The 18,748-nt window shown below is 31.6% G+C and overlaps 1 protein-coding gene across 7 annotated transcripts in view; it reads right to left on the minus strand.

Annotated features, from left to right (window-relative positions):
• The window catches only part of LOC124360348 (polycystic kidney disease and receptor for egg jelly-related protein-like), a 202,855-nt gene that overhangs the window by 92,922 nt on the left and 91,185 nt on the right, over positions 1–18,748 (minus strand). For all 7 annotated transcript variants that reach the window (XR_006922237.1, XR_006922234.1, XR_006922235.1 and 4 more), the window contains 6 exons: positions 15,369–15,493; positions 12,616–12,700; positions 12,332–12,426; positions 10,498–10,715; positions 6,496–6,592; positions 4,229–4,360 (listed from right to left, as the gene is read on the minus strand). Coding sequence is in view for 4 of the 7 variants with exons in the window: in XM_046813902.1 (XP_046669858.1) it covers positions 4,229–4,360; positions 6,496–6,592; positions 10,498–10,715; positions 12,332–12,426; positions 12,616–12,700; positions 15,369–15,493 (752 nt within the window). In the remaining 3 variants the exon portion in view is untranslated. The remainder of the gene's footprint in view (positions 1–4,228; positions 4,361–6,495; positions 6,593–10,497; positions 10,716–12,331; positions 12,427–12,615; positions 12,701–15,368; positions 15,494–18,748) is intronic.

An 18,748-nucleotide genomic window follows, 5' to 3' on the forward strand; every position in this document is an offset into this window, starting at 1 on the left:
CAAAGTTTGGCTAAAGTAAACCCCATTTATCATTACAAAATACTAAGTGCAGAAAACTTAAAGAAACCATGGAAAGGAAAAAACAGCAATCTTAATATTGAAAAGTTTAAAATTTTGCTAAAAAAGCTCTCTTTTGGGAATTTCTTTAAAAGAATTAATATTTAAAATCTTAACAGAATTTATAAATATAATATACAATCACTTGAAATTCCCAAAATATTTTCCAAACTTACAAGACATTGTTATTTACGTTCATATAGTATCGTCTATAAAAAGATTTTTAGACGATTCTATAAATTATCTAACTATTATAAAACAACTAAATTCTATAATTCTCAAACAAACTTAATTTTATAAATACAACAAAATTTTTAATTGAAGTACCAAAAATATACAAAATAAAAATGTTTCTGGTTATTACAAATATAATATGATTACTGTTTTACTTATGCAATTAAATGTGCTGTAGAAATAGCAAAAATTTATACACAAAGAGTTAAACAATACTAAATTAATTTAGTAAATTATATATTTAGAGATTTAGATTATTCTACACTAAAAGAATGTAAAACATTTTCAAAAATTAGTTTTTTTTTCTAAATATATATTATGAGATATTTATTAATTTTTATAAATATTTAAAGATTTAACAAATTCTTGAAATTTGCTATGCAAATATCAGAAATTTATCACGTTGGGATAAAAAAATTGATTTCTTATATAAAAAAAACATAAATCTCATTAGGTTTTCATAATAGACTTTAATAAATCAGTAAATTCTCACCTTACGAAATTCATGCGCATAAATTGGTTTTAACTTTTAAAGTCCAGGAATTAATCGGATCATTTGGAAATTGTAAAAAACATTGCAAACCATTTATTTAACTTAAAACTCAAATACTAAAATTTTTCAAGTACTATAAGAAATGTTTTAACGTTTATATGATTCTATGTAAGTTGATAGTATTTTAGAGAATATTATACAAATTGTAAAAGTACTTGTGTAAAATCAAAAGCAATTAAAATTTAAACGCATATTAATCGTATACTATATTTAGTTTCTAACTTAATACGCAAAATGTAAAAACCTACGATATGCAACATAATGTTAAGAAATATTTACTGAATGATTCAACAAAATAACTTTAAGAACTCTAGAAATTGTCAAAATATTTGGCAAAACTCTATGAAATTAATTCAAGAACAATACAATTTTGACAATTGTAGAAATAAACATTAAAAGCAAGAAGATTGCTTTATACGTTATGTGATGGAATTGTATGTAGACAAAATAGTGAAGTGACTTGCTAAATTGTAATTCGTGTTGGTCATTGCCTTTCTCGTACACGATAGTAGTAAATAACATACTTTAAATATTTCTGTAGTATTTATGTCTGAAAAAGAGATATCTAGCAAAATGATTGTGTTAAAAAAGAAGTCAATTTGTTTGGTCAAATTTTCCATTTTCATACCAACGAGCACACCTAGGGACGATTTTGACACGGGTTTTGACCGGTGGTCGTTGTAGGCTGGAGTTCCCACATGAACAATCAGACCTTGGACGTTTGATTCGATGCACGGGAGAGGATGAGGGGGGAAGTCAAAAATGGTCCTTTCAGACTGGAGCCCAGACGGTAAGAGCACCGAAGCCAGAATGGGGAATATCCGTGCTCCATAGGGGACATCCTAGGTTTGCCACCGAGTCGCTAGCTCCCTTAAGGCCTTTTCACACTGCAATCCACAGCGTCCAAGGATGTTCATGGATGTCCATGGACTCCGTGGACGTGCCATTTCACACTGCATGTGGACATATTTGTAGTAGATGTGTCATTTCCCCCGTCTACTCTTACAAACGTCAGTCTTCGACAAAGAGATGATGTCTTCTGACGTGCCGTGGTGTAGTGATGGGTTTTGTAAAGACGTACCGTGGCTTGATTGTGAAAATAGCAGTAGTGAAGAAGAAACAGTAATGTTGTACAGTCTTACAAATATATCTAAATGGGTTCACCCAATAAACAAAAAACGAGAAAAGTTTGGTGAGTACCACCATTTAATACGCGATCTCAAGTTGGATGACGACAGGTTCAAGACCTATTTTAGATTAAATAAGGACGAGTTCGAAGAAGTGTTGTCAATTATTGATAAAGACATCTTGAAAAAGGATACAAACTGCCGGAAAGCGATTAGTAGTCGAGAACGCATTGATTTGTGGGTCGAATGCGCATGCGCGTCCACTCGGATGTTCCAAGCCGATCGCTCCGAGAGCGATCTATGTGGACGCGTCCAAGGCGTCCTAGGACATACGTGGATGTCCATGTACGCCAGTTTGAATGGTCCCATTAAAATACATGTTAAGCAATTTTTTTCCATTCCCGTCCGTGGATGTCCATGGATGCCAGTGTGAAATGGCCTTTACTTCGAGAGATACTCAAGTTGGCGTCACGATCCTCGCGGATAGGAGAACAGTTGAACCTGGTGTAGGGTTTTTCTATTGAACATGGTCCACCGGAGAGAGTTTAAAAACTATCGTGCGCTGTTTCCTGTTGCTTTGGGGTGTCGATGGTGGTATATTGAATAGAGATGATTCGCAGCGATTCTGAACGGCTGGACTTTTTTCCAAAGTGAAGGGCTTATGTGATAACTCTTGGGAGTGCAAGGTGAACGTCGTTTATAGAAATTCCGTATGTAGTCCTAATCCAAAATGGCGGAACCGAGTTTGCGGATCATGGACGTGGTACTTGTTGCGGAATTGTTTTTTTTTTTTGACAATGTTCTACGTCGAGAGTTTGTAACAAAAGGGTCATTAGCCATTCTTGAACGCCATGGGAGGAGGGGGGAGCGTTTCAAAAAGGGTTTGCACACTGTAGCCCAGGTGAAGTTAGGTTACCCGGGTTTTTTGGGCTTATGTCATGGCTCTGATAAGAAAAATTGGATTTCCGTGAAAAAATTGCCGCCTGAACAATTATCCGGCCCTGAGGACCCAAAAAGACGATTTTCAGTACAGATTCAAGTATTTTCCCCTTATATTTTTGTGACATTGTGATGAATTATAGGTGTTATGATGTTTTAGGATGGTTTCTATTAGTGAAATAATTATAAAATATTGACAAAACTTTGAATAAATTATGAACACTGTCAAAAGCGCGGTCATTAATGAACACGAACACCATATTATTGCTATGTAAAATCATTCTCAAGGACAAGCGTTCGTATTATAAGCACACTAGAGGTGATACTTTGCTGATACGCACACCTGTGTCATAACATTAAAAATTATATTAATATAAAAACATAATTCGTTTTTTATGTATTTTTCTGTGAAAATCAAAGAAGTTTGAATGAAAACAATGGTGTTTTTTTTTTTTTTTTTAATAAATATAAATAATATGACCAAACTCCTATAAATTCCTAATGTTTTCACATAGAAGATGATATATAACTTTAATTAAAATTTATAAGATTGCAACTAATTTATTAGAATTCCTCTTAGTAAATATTCCAACTAATTAGTTTTTTTTTTTAGTTTTTATATTTTCTAAGAATTCTTAATTGTACTCCATAGCTATTGACTGTCATTTGGTCCTCTGTAATAATCTATGTAATCATAAGCATAATAGCCTAGATATTTGTAAAAAAAAAACTAAACTACTTTTATTATTTATTATTATTATTTTTTTTAATTTATCTTAGTAGTAGTATAAATATAAACATAAAATTTCGATTAAATTTGTGTGTAAATAGATGTAATTATATAATTGTTTCTCTTTGCATTTACAAAAAACATTACTATACAGATGGATAAAAAGTAATTATTAACAAGTATTACACATGTTGTAGCGGAGGATAATTTATCTGAAAAATATTTAGTTTGTTAAAGTTTTAATACGAAATTTCATGAGAAACCGAAACCAAAGATAATAATTATTTTAATATGTGTTTTCTAACTAAAGAATGCAAATTTTGAAATAATATTTTTTGAATTATATTTGTATGTTGAATTATGTTCTTAACAAAGGGAATTCTTGATAGGGTTAAATATGTTGGAGTATTTACATTTAAAGAATATATGAAACTGAATTGCAAACTAGAAAATTTGACTAAAAAGCCAAACACAATATTTATTCTGAGGAAAGGAAAGTTTTTCAGATCTGATACTATACAACATTTACTTAAATATAGACTGAAATATTACATTATCACTAAATAAACTATATATAAAAATTAATACCATTGCCCACATAACAATTTTATCTGCGCTAGATGCCACTTTGGAAGGTGGCTGCCCTGAAGTTTGTACGTAGCTCACTGCCTTTTTGGTTAGTTCTATTGTTTCCTCTGTAAATCTTGATACTCTTCTCAACTGGAAACATGAAAATGTTAACTCTTAATATATTTTCGTAATGGGAACAAATACTTTCATATTGAAATAATAATGATACCTTTACTTTTAATTCTAGATTTATATTATTAAATCTTAACTACTATAACAGTACAAAAAAAAATGTATACTAAATAGTAAATTCAATATAGACAAATTATATTACTTTGTCAAAGGTCGGGATGTTGTAAATTTTTCATATTATTTTCATAGATTCTGAACAGATATATAAAGTAAATGTTTTTACGCCTCGTGTGACAACAAGCTTGCATTAAGGTAACAATACTACGAACCTTTGGAACTTCTATTGAGACTTTTAAACAAAACTAAACGTTTTGGCATAATAGAAGTAGATACTGTAGAGGGCTGTACACGTAGGTCAAGTTGTACGTAAATATCACCCATCCAGGCATTGACAAAATATTTAAACATTAATACGAATTATACTAAATGTTTAATTTATACATATGGTTGTTAACTAAAAACTAATATTTGGAATAAAAGGTTGAAAATGGCATTAGTAAAAGTGAATGAATTTTCTACTTTTTTTACTACAACTGTTGTGTTAGTTTATGTATAGTCATCAAAAATTAATAAAAAAATTGCATAACTTGCAAATTTTATTTAATCATGGCGCATATTAGAACTAAAACTAAATTTAGTGTAAAGTATATGCATTGGTAAAACAACCAGTTATTTAACGAATATTAAACAGTACTTAATTTATTCAAGAAAAATAAAAATTCAATAGTTGCATTGTAAACAAGGTCAATACTAGCTCTTATATTGTTATAAATATTGTCTTTATAAAAGCATTATAAAATATGCAAAAGTATTAAGAAAACATGATAATTTAACATATATTGCTAAAACAATACGTTTTTAGATAAATAATCGACCACGTTCTGCAACAGAAATATGCGTTTATAATATTAGTGCAGAATAGTCGATACTTATACTTTTAAATACACAGTCTATCAGCAATAATACTGCAACAGCTGATTAATGTTTTTTACTTCATAGCTGTAACGCAAATGAGTTGGGTTTCGAGAAGTTGTGACGCTACTATGAGGGTACTATGACGCTTCAATGGTCAGTTAATCAAGTGTGCTATGACGTAAACCAAATTAATAGTCCCCACTGGGAACATTAAGGATAAAATTTTCATAGAGGCTATGTACCAAGGACATTAGCATTAGGAGCCAGATATTGAAAAAAAACCACGAATGTCACCTAATGAGAACAACGTTAAATCTCTTTTATAACCCTATTTTATACTTAACCAATTATTTTTAATGTTTTATTTTCAAGTTATTTTAAATAGGCCCGCCGGGTTTTGAAGAGTTTTATTTAGTTTATATGCCTTTGAAACATTTCAATTATTTACAGTAATTAGAATGTTTGAAACGTTCAAAAGCCTTTAAGCTTCCAAAAGATGGGAATACTTAAAGTCTAAGACTATCCAGTGTCCAAGACCCCACAATTATTCTTCCTAGAGTACCAAATTTGTATGAGTCATGTTCTAGACTAGATGATTTCCCAGTAGAGAGAGGACGTCATAGAGTGGAAGCCAAAAGGCAATGACTCAAAGAGGCCCATTAAAAAATACAGGTCAATGAGGTTACATTGGAAGGCGTAAATTCTTCCTAGAGTACCAAATTTGTATGAGTCATATTCTAGACTAGATGTTCCCAGTAGAGAGAGGACGTCATAGAGTGGAAGCTAAAATGCAATGACTCAAAGAGGCCCATTAAAAAAATACAGGTCAATGAGGTTACATTGGAAGGCGTAAATTCCTTGAACATTGTAATAAAACTGAAAACGCACTTTTTATTTGTGAATAATATATACATAAGAATGCCTACGTATTGACAATTCAAAATAGAAATTTTGAATCATATAAAAGTGTATTTAGACTTTATAATAATTCAGTACATAGGCTAGGAAGTCTAGCAGTGTACATAATGAAATATAGCTTGACGTTGTGATTTCTAAAAATGCAAAATAGCTATTAATTACATCAATCTTGTATTTGTTACTGTTTTAAAGTTTGGAATGATTAATTTAAATATGTTCACTGATAGTTTGAAGATTACGCAAAAGATGAAGTATATTACCTCGTTTAGAAGTTTTAGCTTAAAGTCATCTGGTGGCACATTCTCTGTTCCTGGATCCTTACACATCAATCCAGCATTAAGACAGGTAAGTATAACTCTGTAGAAAAAACATAAGGATTAGTTCATGCATAATTCTACGGATATCTAAGTTATCGTATCAATATTTCAAATAAGAAAGTTTTTGGAGATGTGTAGATGTCTCTTAGTTAGGTGTTTGTATACCTGGATGTATGACACTCATTTATACAATATTTAGTGACCGATTTCTGTTAATTTGTACTCTGCTGCGATGTTTATATAAAACATAGTATAATGTTTACTCTATATTACCATCCATAAATACTCTTATAATTATTTACAACAACATTTCCTTTTATGTAAAAATAGGAACAATTTTGGACAGCTGGTTAAATCACAGTTGTCTCTGAATGTTGTATTTGTATAAAAAATACAATCTGACATCATGTGTTACAAATGTCAATGGTAGTAGTAGCTTATTATCTAGTTGTTACTATAGATAATAGCATTATTTCAAGTAGCTAGAGGAAAAAAAACGCTGGACATGTACCTAGCATATTATTTTTAATATTTATATTTTGTTAAATTTTGAAAACCGACGTACGTAATGAACTCCTTTCTGGGGCTGTCACTACCGAACAGTAAGATTATCATAGATAAAGTACAAAAAATTATTATTTTGAAAACAACTCCTTTAATTTGACAAACAAATTTTGTGAGTTGCTGTTGGAGAATTTTGTTTAAGGTTCGTTTATGTTCTTTCAATTTGAGCATTTTGTTAAATTTACAAAATGCAGAGAAGCGTGTACTTACTTAAATAATAGCTCAATCATACGTTGATCAAGGGAAAACAGTGGTTTGGTAATATTTAACTGAGGTTAACTCAGTACTTAATTTTAAAGGCATTTTATAGAATCTTGTAAGTATGGTTATTGACGAAATTGCCTCTGTAAATTTAAATATATGTATCACACAAGCTATGGTTTTTATTATACATACTGGGGTGTATAGCTTGGCAAATTTTACAAATTTAAATTATTTCATTGTATTCTATCTGGTCGAATGATTGAAATGAAAGATTTTTTAAATGTTTATAGAGCAACAGCTTTTCATATCGAATAAGTAGTAATGGTTTTTGAAAACTGCTCTTATAAAACACTTTTCATCATTATTTGGGTACTTATAACGCTATAATTCATTAAGAAAAATATCCTTCGTATGCCTAAAAACTCAAGGATGGGATGTATTAAGCAGTTGGGATTGAAACTTGGGAAACCTGTAAGTGCGGATTTTGCCTAAATTCGCTCTGTTACTTTAAACATATATATCACACAAGCCATTTTGTATCAATGCAACTGAAGTGTATCACTGGAGAGTTTGTATAAACTGAAAGTAATTATATTCTATTCTTTGAACAAAATTTGATAAACAGTGAGAGTAGTTTCAAAGTAACAGACATTACTTAAGAATAACAAGATCACGAAAAGCTCCTACTAACAGCAAAATTTTAAACTTATATCAAGAGTTATAATATACAGAAAACACCTCAAATTTAACTGGCAGATACTAACTGGTTAAATAAACAATTTAACAATTCAAAATTTCGTTATATAGCTTTACTTATTTTTAGTATTGCAAAAAATAAAATTTTAATTGGTTTACTTGTCTAAGGACGTGAGTCTGGTTCATCGAAATGCAAGAAACCTTCGCGTGGGATTTCATGTTAATTTAGACATATTTGTAATAACAATATTAAAAATAATGCATTTTTATTTCTTAAACCGTTATCATTTCTAAGAGTCAGAATTACAATTTTCAACTCATAATTATTACTAATCACCCAGCTATCAATGACTCGGCAGGTTAAAGTTGTTAAAAATAAGAGACAGACTTAATCTACGGCTACCACAGAGGCTGGGACTCTCTGAGAGCAACGACCTCGCGTGTGACGTACGGATAAGAGGTTGTCTGGAGAATAGGATGTAGAAAGATGGGCAAGACTGATCTACTCTAGCATATAGCTGCAGCGCTCATGTTTTGTAATGGTTTAAATACTGTATCAAAATAACCGCAAAATTTGTATTATTTAGTAGAATTGTTTAAAGGACAAGCTTATTAACAGCCTCAATAATTTTCATAATAAATTACTTATAACAATATATTGATATTTTCTATTTAATCATAATTCCCAGAGAGTTTTGGTAATCTACTAAGAGGAATCTAAGCCTGTCCCAAACCTCCTCTCCAAGTGTGTATCATACTAGATGGATAAGATAGAAACCACTTAACATGAAACAGTGACTATGACAAGTTCCAGATATCTACAAGATGAATGATTGTTGACTTATGAATGTTAAGTTTAATTTATAAGTCATGTATTACATTAGCCTAATAAAAAAGTATTTCGTCTTTGAACCTAACTTGGACAAAATTAAAAGTAACTGAAAGTAATTAAATTACTTTAATTACTTGAATCAATTGAAAGTAATTGAATAAATTGGTATGGAACATATTGCTATGGTATCAATGTGTTTGGAATATGCACTATAATACTGAATCAGGAATACATTTCAGCTTCAAGCTTAAGTCAAAGTCAATCTGAATTAGTACTTATATGTGTGGCAGCTGAAGTAAAGGTTTAAGGGGACTCGGATGGGCAAAAAAAAATTTTTTTTTACCGAAAATTGTTTTTTTTTTGTGATTTTGTATTCCCTATTTCATTCTTTTTCAGAAAATACTTCACTTAAGATTTTCTGATGGTTAGTTATTTTTTATAGCTGTTTTTTTTAAGAATTGCAAAGAGATTTTGACGTGCAAGTACCAGAGAGCGATGGCCAATAAGGAGGCCTATGATCATAAAGATCATTTCCACCTGCCTAAAGTGGTAATGGACAAAATAAAACCAATATTTAGGAACTTGGCTTCACCAGACCTTCTAAGGAAATGTTTACACGGAGGTACACAAAACCCCAATGAATCCGTCAACAACATAATTTGGTCTCGACTTCCTAAAAATACATTTATGCTAAGGTCAACCCTTGAAGTAGGTGTATATGAGGCTGTTGCTTGCTTCAATCAAGGTAATATTGTGAGATGTTTAGCTTTAACAATTAGGCTACAAGCCTGGTAACAATTTGGTCAGACAAATGAAACAGAAAGATGAGATCCGAATCCGACAACCAGAAATTGCCATCGAGGACTTAGAAAAGAAGTGCCGGCAGAGGACAAAATCAACCAAATTAAGACTGGAAGAGTTGCTTGAGGAAGAAGAGGATCCAGATAACCCAGCATATGCCCCTGGACACTATTAACTGTAGTATATTTTTGTATTTTTATAGAGTTGGTTACAATGAACTTCAAATGCGTTTTCTGTAAAACTATGTTTTTTTGTTCGATAGGTACACTTTTCTCAAGAACTATTATAGGTAGCCTGTTGATTCTTTTTTTAATTTGTTCCCTAAGTAATTATCTACATTTTTAATACATATTATTGCCTTATGTTCAGTACTTAATTTTATACATCAGAGTAAATTGTAATTTTTTATGATATTTTTTTCATAAAAAGAAAAAAAATGTCACACATTTATCTGAAAAGACTTTTTATAACCCTGTATTCAAAATGTTAAGAAAAGTACAAGGCACAGAATAAAAAAAAATTAACTGGCTACCATTTATAGTTTTTAAAATAATGGTACCTAAAATTCATCAAATTAACATTGCGGGGATAGGCCCATCCGACTCCCCTTAAAGGATAGACATACACACTTTATGTTTCCAAATTAATTAAAATTATATATCATATCTGATCGATCATATATGTTTAATATCAAATTCTACTATTAGGAGAAATAAAATAGTTTCTTAATAAATCATGCAAAATAAATTGTTTCGATAAAATGAACATTATAATCATCTTCGATTTTTTTCTGAAATGGTATTTTTAAATCATTAATATTACTAAAATTAAAATATGTTTATACTTACGATGCCACCTGTCTAATTTCTTCAGCAGACATCCATTGTGAAATAACTCTATCGAAGACAAATCGCTGAAAAATATTTGCTTGTGTCTTGATCACTTCCAGAGTGTCCATCATCATATTGGGACTCAATGCCAACTGATTGGGTGTATTAAGAGCTACTAATACATTGGTTAATGTTGAGGTGCACATCTTCACATCCGAAAGTGTCGTAACTGAAACCTGTATTTGAGAATGAAAATAGAGAACGAATTAACCATTGAGTTACAAAAATTTGCCGATGTGTTTATCTTTCTTAACATTAAACCGGGTACAGACAACCAAAATTACAAACAATCATCATAATTAATATAAGTATATTTTTGAGGAACGAACAAAATTTGTACAGAATAACATTATTTACATCTAAAAAAAGATTGTAACGAATTATAACGCTTTACCTTCTCATTTCTAAGTAAAATAATTAGTAGCATCCTTCCTAAATTAGAATCATTTTCTTCCTCAATCTTCTTTGAGAGGATTGTTCTAATTTACGATTAATACCAGATTTATTCCACTAATAAAGCTAATCTGAATATACTATTGAAACATCGTTCGGTAAATAGGTATACAAATTTTAAATCATAGCCTGAAAATACAAGTGAACTTAACACCTATGCTATAATACGTAATCTGTTAATATATTTAAAAAATTTTAAGTATTCACAGATTCTAGTGTACGATTTTATGAAGAAAATATTTTCCGTATATAAACTCTCGAAAAGTCAAGCGATGGGTTGATCACTATATTGTTATATAGTAGGTAATCGCAGTCAGAGTGTGTATCTAAAAAGATCCTCTCAAACCCCAATCTACTATTCCAATAGCGGACAGCTAGGAATCCTTTAACGCTAGTTATCCCGCCCATATATATAATTAAAAAATATATTAGGCTATTGTTACATACAATTTTTAACATATACCAATTTAATAAAATATGTAAAATAAAGTCGCGTGACAGGGTGACAGGTATTTGGTCTTCCGATCAAATGTTAGTATAATTATTTAAACGCATATGTTACAGATACGGCCAAAATCAAAATTCAAAATAATATAATATTACAAATTAATAACTCTATGGTGTAGTGGTAGTAAATTCACTCGGAAAATAAGGGATTCAGGTTCAAGTCCCGGCGGAGAAAGTACTTTTTGTGGCTCAATCTTATTTTACATCTGCATAAATTATTAAATAAATGATAAGTGACATTCAAGTTATGTGTTTGACACCACGTACAAAGATTGCACACTCAATACTCAATATTTTAGTAATACGGTCATTCTTCGCTGTGGTTTTGTAATAATGTGATTTAATATAACCAATTACGCGGTCATCTGCTGTATTTCTCGTTCTTTACTTTTTATATTAACTTGTACATCTCCCTTTTGTTTCAGCCTGTAGAGTAGGTTAATTTAGGGTGAATATTTACCAGTGAATTGATCGTTACTTAATATTGAAATTCATCTGTTAACACTAATTTTGTTTTAGTCCCAAAACTTAAAACTATATTCAAACTGCCTCACAAATGCATTCCTTTTAAATTACTAGGGCTCTTTCAATAATATAAAAGCACAACAAAAATAAAATGAAAACAATTTTTTAAACCATTTGAGCTATGGTCACGTATAGGAACAGGGTACACAAAGAAACTCCAACACAAACATTGGATCATCCTAAAAAGTATAAAAGGTTTAATACATATTCTTTACATTCATACAATAAAAACTACATATAGAATTTACATACATATAAAGTTAATTTATATATAACTAGTAATATTTATACCATCGTTTATACTGACCTGAGTGACGTATTCAAGTAGTCTGTTTAAAACCGCACTCTTATCCTTGTCAGGAGGTATGATGTCCGCGATGTAAGATATAGTCTGTAGACCCTCTGTAATAAAACACACATATTTATACTGTTTTGAGCTGCTTAGTAAAATTTATGATTTGAATACGTGGCCAAGCCTAAGTTTGAAATCCTTTAATTTCCGTACAGAAAACTTTTATTTTATTAAAATAAATGTATATGTATTGCTTAATATATTTGATGCTATTAAGTAAATTTTATATAAATACCTACTTAAATTATCCCCCGCCAACAGGCTGTCTTCTATTGAGTCATATCTTTCTTCCAAATCAGAGTCTGACATTTCCAAATCAGTTAGCTGAAAGAAATTTGGTAACAATTATATCCATTGTAAATATATTATAACTGCATTATGCAAGATGTTTATAAATATTAATCTTTTTAAAATAAACCATATTATTTGTTAGAACAAGCAAGTAAGAACTTCCTTCTAAATTTAGTTTAATATACCATATGGGTCTGTATGTGTGTGTTGATGGTTTATTGAATAAATCTATATCTTTGATTTTAATTATGTTATAAAATTCCTGCCTTAATGATTTTTTACTAAAGAAACCATAAATTTACATAGAAATATATATTTACAAGTTGTTAAGAGATATTTGCCTAAACTGAAAAACTACAAGTTTCAGAAAAAAAAAATTCAAACTATATTTTGACGACTTTACAGTGCTTGACGTCATCTCTAGGAACGATTGTCTTAAAGTTTTATTAAGTCCTTATCTTTTTTGAAATGTTATTACATCGTATTTTTAAGAGGCATGTACCTTGTGTTTTGTTGCACTGGGTAGAGGAAATTCTAATCAATAACAATCAAATAAAAATAAAAATCTTTAGAAACATGTTTTCTTGTTCACCTACCCTTTATGTATGTTGTTTCAATACTATTGCTTATTCCATTCTTGTTTAATGGTTGCCTTTATTATATACAATAATTTTATACATTGTAAAAAATGTACATTGTACTGAATGGTCAAAACACATGGGGTTAGATATCACTTAGGTCTTATCAATAAATACTTGATTTGCAAAGTTGACTGATAAGTTGAACTGTGGCAATTAAAACCTGCAAGCTCCACTTCTAGATGTAAAATGATCATCGGACGAACAGCATCTAGGAAAGGGCGTGTCACCTACAGAGTCAGAATATATGATGGACAGTTATATAGAAGACATATTGACCATGTAATCAAGTGCAAAATACCACAAAAACATTAGGCTTGGAGTTGTCATCATATTTTTTAAAAGTTAATTGTTATTATAATCACATGTAGCTTTATCTGGATTTTATAATTTATTCACTATAACATTAACCATCAATATGTTACATCGACATTAATTTTAAATTTTAACAGTAATATTTTATAAAGGATAGTTTTAATATTAGTCATATGTTATTTGATATATGTTATTATATATATATATATATATATATATATATATATATATATATATATATATATATGTGTGTGTGTGTGTGTGTGTGTGTGTGTGTGTGTGTGTGTGCGCGCGCGCGTGCGTGTGTTAAAGGTTATTGATAATCTAAGCAGTTCTTGTATTCTCTCAGCGGTGTGGGGATCTCACAAGTCGATATTTTCAGGGATTATAGTGTCTTCTAATTTCCAATCCATAACTATCTTCTACATGCAACAGGTAGTGTACTCGAGAAAATTTAAAAGCTAGCGCTTGCGGAAGTCACCAAAGGTTGTAAAGTTATTAGAGACCATGACTAAGGTTTTCGAAATTCTATTTTTACAACTAGAACAATAGTGAAAATGAGACTTAGATATGCGTAGCGTGAGAGCCATAACTATACCCTGATAATTATAATTGCATCGTTCACTTTATCGTGAAACACTTTTCAGGAGTCTTGAAATATTGTCGACCACCGTACCCCTCTTTTACTTTTTAAGAATGCTTTTTATATCTAAGAATCCCACAGAAGTAGTGTACTGTCATATATCACAGTTGACAGGTACAGAAACTAAGAACAAGGCAGGTATAGTTTAGTGCATGATCAATTGAGCAGATCGATAAAATTGTTCATACAATTAGATACTTTGAATTCGAAAGCCTTTATTAATTTAGGTATAATATCGAGAGTTCTTGGCAAGGCACATTATTGCTAGTCATGGAAGGATGATATTGTTGAACCGGTTGGGAAACCAGGACCTGACTATAACGATATAAATCATCATTTTAAATATATGGGGGTTAATGTCAAAGAACATTACATGTAAACCGTGAGTATACCGAGTTTCTGAACACCGTAGGATATATTTGTGTGAAACTTCACACTAAGTTCTTATTAGGCCAGCAGATTTACAGTGAGGTAGAGAAGACAACTATCATTGTCTTTGATAAAGTGGCTTCATATACAAGCCACATGCTCGTACTCCTGTAAGAGGATAAGTTGAGGGTGGTCATACTGCATTAAGAACTTTAAAATATATTAACTTTTCAAATAAAAGGTATATCTCGTAATTGTGTGCTTATCGTGTCTATCTTAATATCCAAAACTGGCTGCTATCGTCGTTAGGAGGCTATTCTATCGATTTGTTCGTACTCAAGTGAAAGCGGGTTTACTACAGAAATAGCGATTACTCTTCCTGAGATCCGAAGCGCCTCCATTTTAGAGAATTGGCAACAACAGTGGGAACAAGAGATAGGAAAGAGGTCATTAAACACGTGTATTGGAGAAATAGGTATGTGTACTAATCTTTCTATTTATATAATATTTTTATTGCAATCCTTAATAAACTGATTACATTATACATGGTAAGTTTTGTTGCCTTATGAGTTGTTTATAGCAGCAGGTTAGTAATGACGTTTAATTCTCAGATAAAATTTAATTTGTATTATATATTTGGATATAATGCTTATGCTAAATTTGTTTTCTTTGTTTACAGAGTATAAAGGAACCACCTTATATAAAGCCAATCCTACTTACTAGAAAAAGTACTTACAGTTACGGAAATACGTTTACTGAGTGAAAGTCCATTCTGATTGTTTATTAGATACACAACGACGTTGCCTCTTGTCAGTTTGACTTCATGTAACTCTCCTCGATACGTAGTCCCCAACATTCTTCCTGAAACAAAGTTTCACAAATTTAATCTTTAAATATATGTGTAGTAACGTATTCCCAATATTACAATATCAAAAGTTGTCAATTTAGAATTGGAGTTCAGGAAAACCTGCATACATATCTGATCGATATTACTCTTTATTAATAAACACAACATCAAGAATACCCAGAGGTTCACAAACAGAGCTTCACCAACAAATATCATAATATACTTTATTGCATACACAATATACATGTGCACTAGATGCGTCAATACTGCTGTACATATAATTATAATACTAATGACAGTAGTAAGTCTTTAGACATAGCTTTCGATATCAGAACTGAGATTTCACATTCACTATAATTTATTTAAGTATTTTCTTCCCAGCGGCCCATCCTGAACTCTTCAAGGAAGTAAAACGCCTTTGATACCAGGAAACTTTTTAATGGGTATTTGAATTTGTTATCTATGGGGATTATTTACATGTTCAATACTCTAGGAGCGTATTGATTAGTCTCACTTCAATTTGAGACGGAAGTGTTGAAACGCTGTCTTCCTGTGTTATTCATTTATGAAGATGTCACACTCTTATCGTATTGGTGGACGTTAATCGGTCTCTATACATTTCTACATTAAGTCAAAACAACAAAATTGCAGTATATTCTACAAGTTATGTGTATGTATATTCTACACACACACACACACACACACACACACACACACACACACACACACACACACACACACACACACACACACACACACACACACACACACACACACACACACACACACACACACACACACACACACACACACACACACACACACACACACACACACACACACACACACACACACACACACACACACACACACACACACACACACACACACACACACACACACAAATATATATATATATACAGGGTGTACATAAAGTCCTGCACATCTATTAATATTTTCTGAACGATAACACATAAATCAACAAGATGTGGTACATCAACACCTAAACATCTACTTTTGGAAGGAACTATCAGTTTTCTGTAATATGGGGACGTCCCGCAAGGAGTCAGAAGGAAATGTTAAATAGGAGCATAGGTCAATATGAACTTCATAAATGGCTTATCTAGCAGAGTTTAATGCTGCAAACCGCACTCAAAAAGATTGATTCAGTACAAAATGGCGGCTCTTCAAAAGTTTTCCTTTGTTACATTTTATTAGTAGCCATAACCCCAGTAAAGAAAAACTGCAACCAAACGAATACTGCAGCTAAATACTACATTATGCTTGTCAGTTGTATAGAAGTGAATTATAACGTTAGTTATCCTTAAGGGTTACAAAAAGGACAAAACACCAATGTTTTATACAAACTAAACGGATTGTGATATTGTAATGTAACGGTCAAATAAATCGTTGATTAGGAAGACAGCAGGTTAGACAAAGTGTTGTGAGGTTTATGCCATTTAGAGAGAATATTTAATTCATGTAGACTCACAGAATTATTAGACTTGCTACCAGTTCCAAGGGAAAATGTCGGTGCCGCTTATCTCCACCAAAATAGACTTCACCAGACACTGGAAATTTTGTTATCATCGTACGCAATCCAGTTGATAGATGCACTTGAAGTTGTGAGTTTTTTAACACTATCTTAAGGGGGATAGAAATACAGCACAACACAGATTTTCATCCAATAAGTCCGTCTTGAGTTGTACCACAGTTAGTTTACAATGCCATGAAAGGGCGTTAGGAGACGGATATACAAACGTGAAGAAGATCTCTATACAGATCTCGTCACTGCCAACTAACGAGTATAGAATAAACTAACGAGAATCGTGTCACAATAAGCTGAACTACTACCAACAGGAGAGGATTCAGAAAATGATTCTTTTCCTTGATCATGGATTTAGTTCAACCCATTTTTGACGTGACAACGTCTTAAATTAGGTTGCGGCTCGGAGTGACTCATGAAAAAGTGTAACGCCCGGTAACGTTACGATGCCCGTACAGTGGGTCCGCCGCACGGGATAAAGCAGATAACTATGTTTATTCGTGAAAATGTGTAACGCCCGGTAACGTTACGATGCCCGTACAGTGGGTCCGCCGCACGGGATAAAGCAGATAACTGTGGGTCCGCCGCACGGGATAAAGCAGATAACTGTGGGTCCGCCGCACGGGATAAAGCAGATAACTATGTTTATTCGTGAAAATGTGGAGTGCTTAGATTCGTCATTTACAACAACTACAACAATAAAGGTAAATAATTGTATACTGATATTTCATTATCGTAAACTATGATTGATTGATTAATTGTTAGATTGACACAAATAAAGGTAAATAATTGTACACTGATATTTCATTATCGTAAACTATGATTGATTGATTAATTGTTAGATTGACACAAAAGTTGAGAAACTGAGTTTATAGGTTATGTCATACTATTGACAAATGTTGATAGTGTTAAGTAAATTATTAGTTTAAATCACTCTGCAATCAATCGTAATTCAGTCGATTGAGAAGAAACAGCGCGTATTGCTAGTCAAACATTAAAATAACAAATTATAACCTCTAACCTGTCATAACAGTGCGACCAAACAAACGAACTAAACCGACCAATCACCACGCGCGGAGTTAGAATTTAACTGTGTTTAGCAAGAATTTCAAATTCCAATTTTAGTAAATGTTTTATTGAACTTTACCATTTACAATAACAAACTTTAATTAATTTCAAATTTATTTAGCAAAAATTTGAACCTTAGATCTGAATAAATGTTTTGATTTTCAAATTGATTCTTTAAAATTACAAATATTAAGAAAAAGTGGCATATATAAGAAAACTTGATTTAAACTGTGTTGAGCAAGAATTTTAACATCTAATTTAAGTAAATGTTTTAATTTTCAACTTCATCGTTTACAATTAGAAATTTAAATTAATTTCAAATTTATTTAGCAAAAATTTGAACCTTCGATCTGAATAAGTGTTTTGATTTCCAAATTGATTCTTTTTTTAACATTAAAAACTCATCCATTCAATTTCAAATGTTCAACAGGAATCACCACTCTCAAAACAATGAAAACGGACGATCAAATGCCTTCAACGTCCAGTACATCAATGGAGACGGAGGATATCGTGCCGTCAACGTCTGCAGTACCATTCGTTGTTCCACACACCACCTCTACCGCCAGAACGAATGCTCAGCGACAACGTGATTACAGACAACGTCAAGCATTGACCAGAACTCCTGAACAAGCAAGAGCCTTTGCAAAAGCAGCCG

Source organism: Homalodisca vitripennis, chromosome 4, assembly GCF_021130785.1.
Source record: "Homalodisca vitripennis isolate AUS2020 chromosome 4, UT_GWSS_2.1, whole genome shotgun sequence".
NCBI classification, from domain to species: domain Eukaryota; kingdom Metazoa; phylum Arthropoda; class Insecta; order Hemiptera; family Cicadellidae; genus Homalodisca; species Homalodisca vitripennis.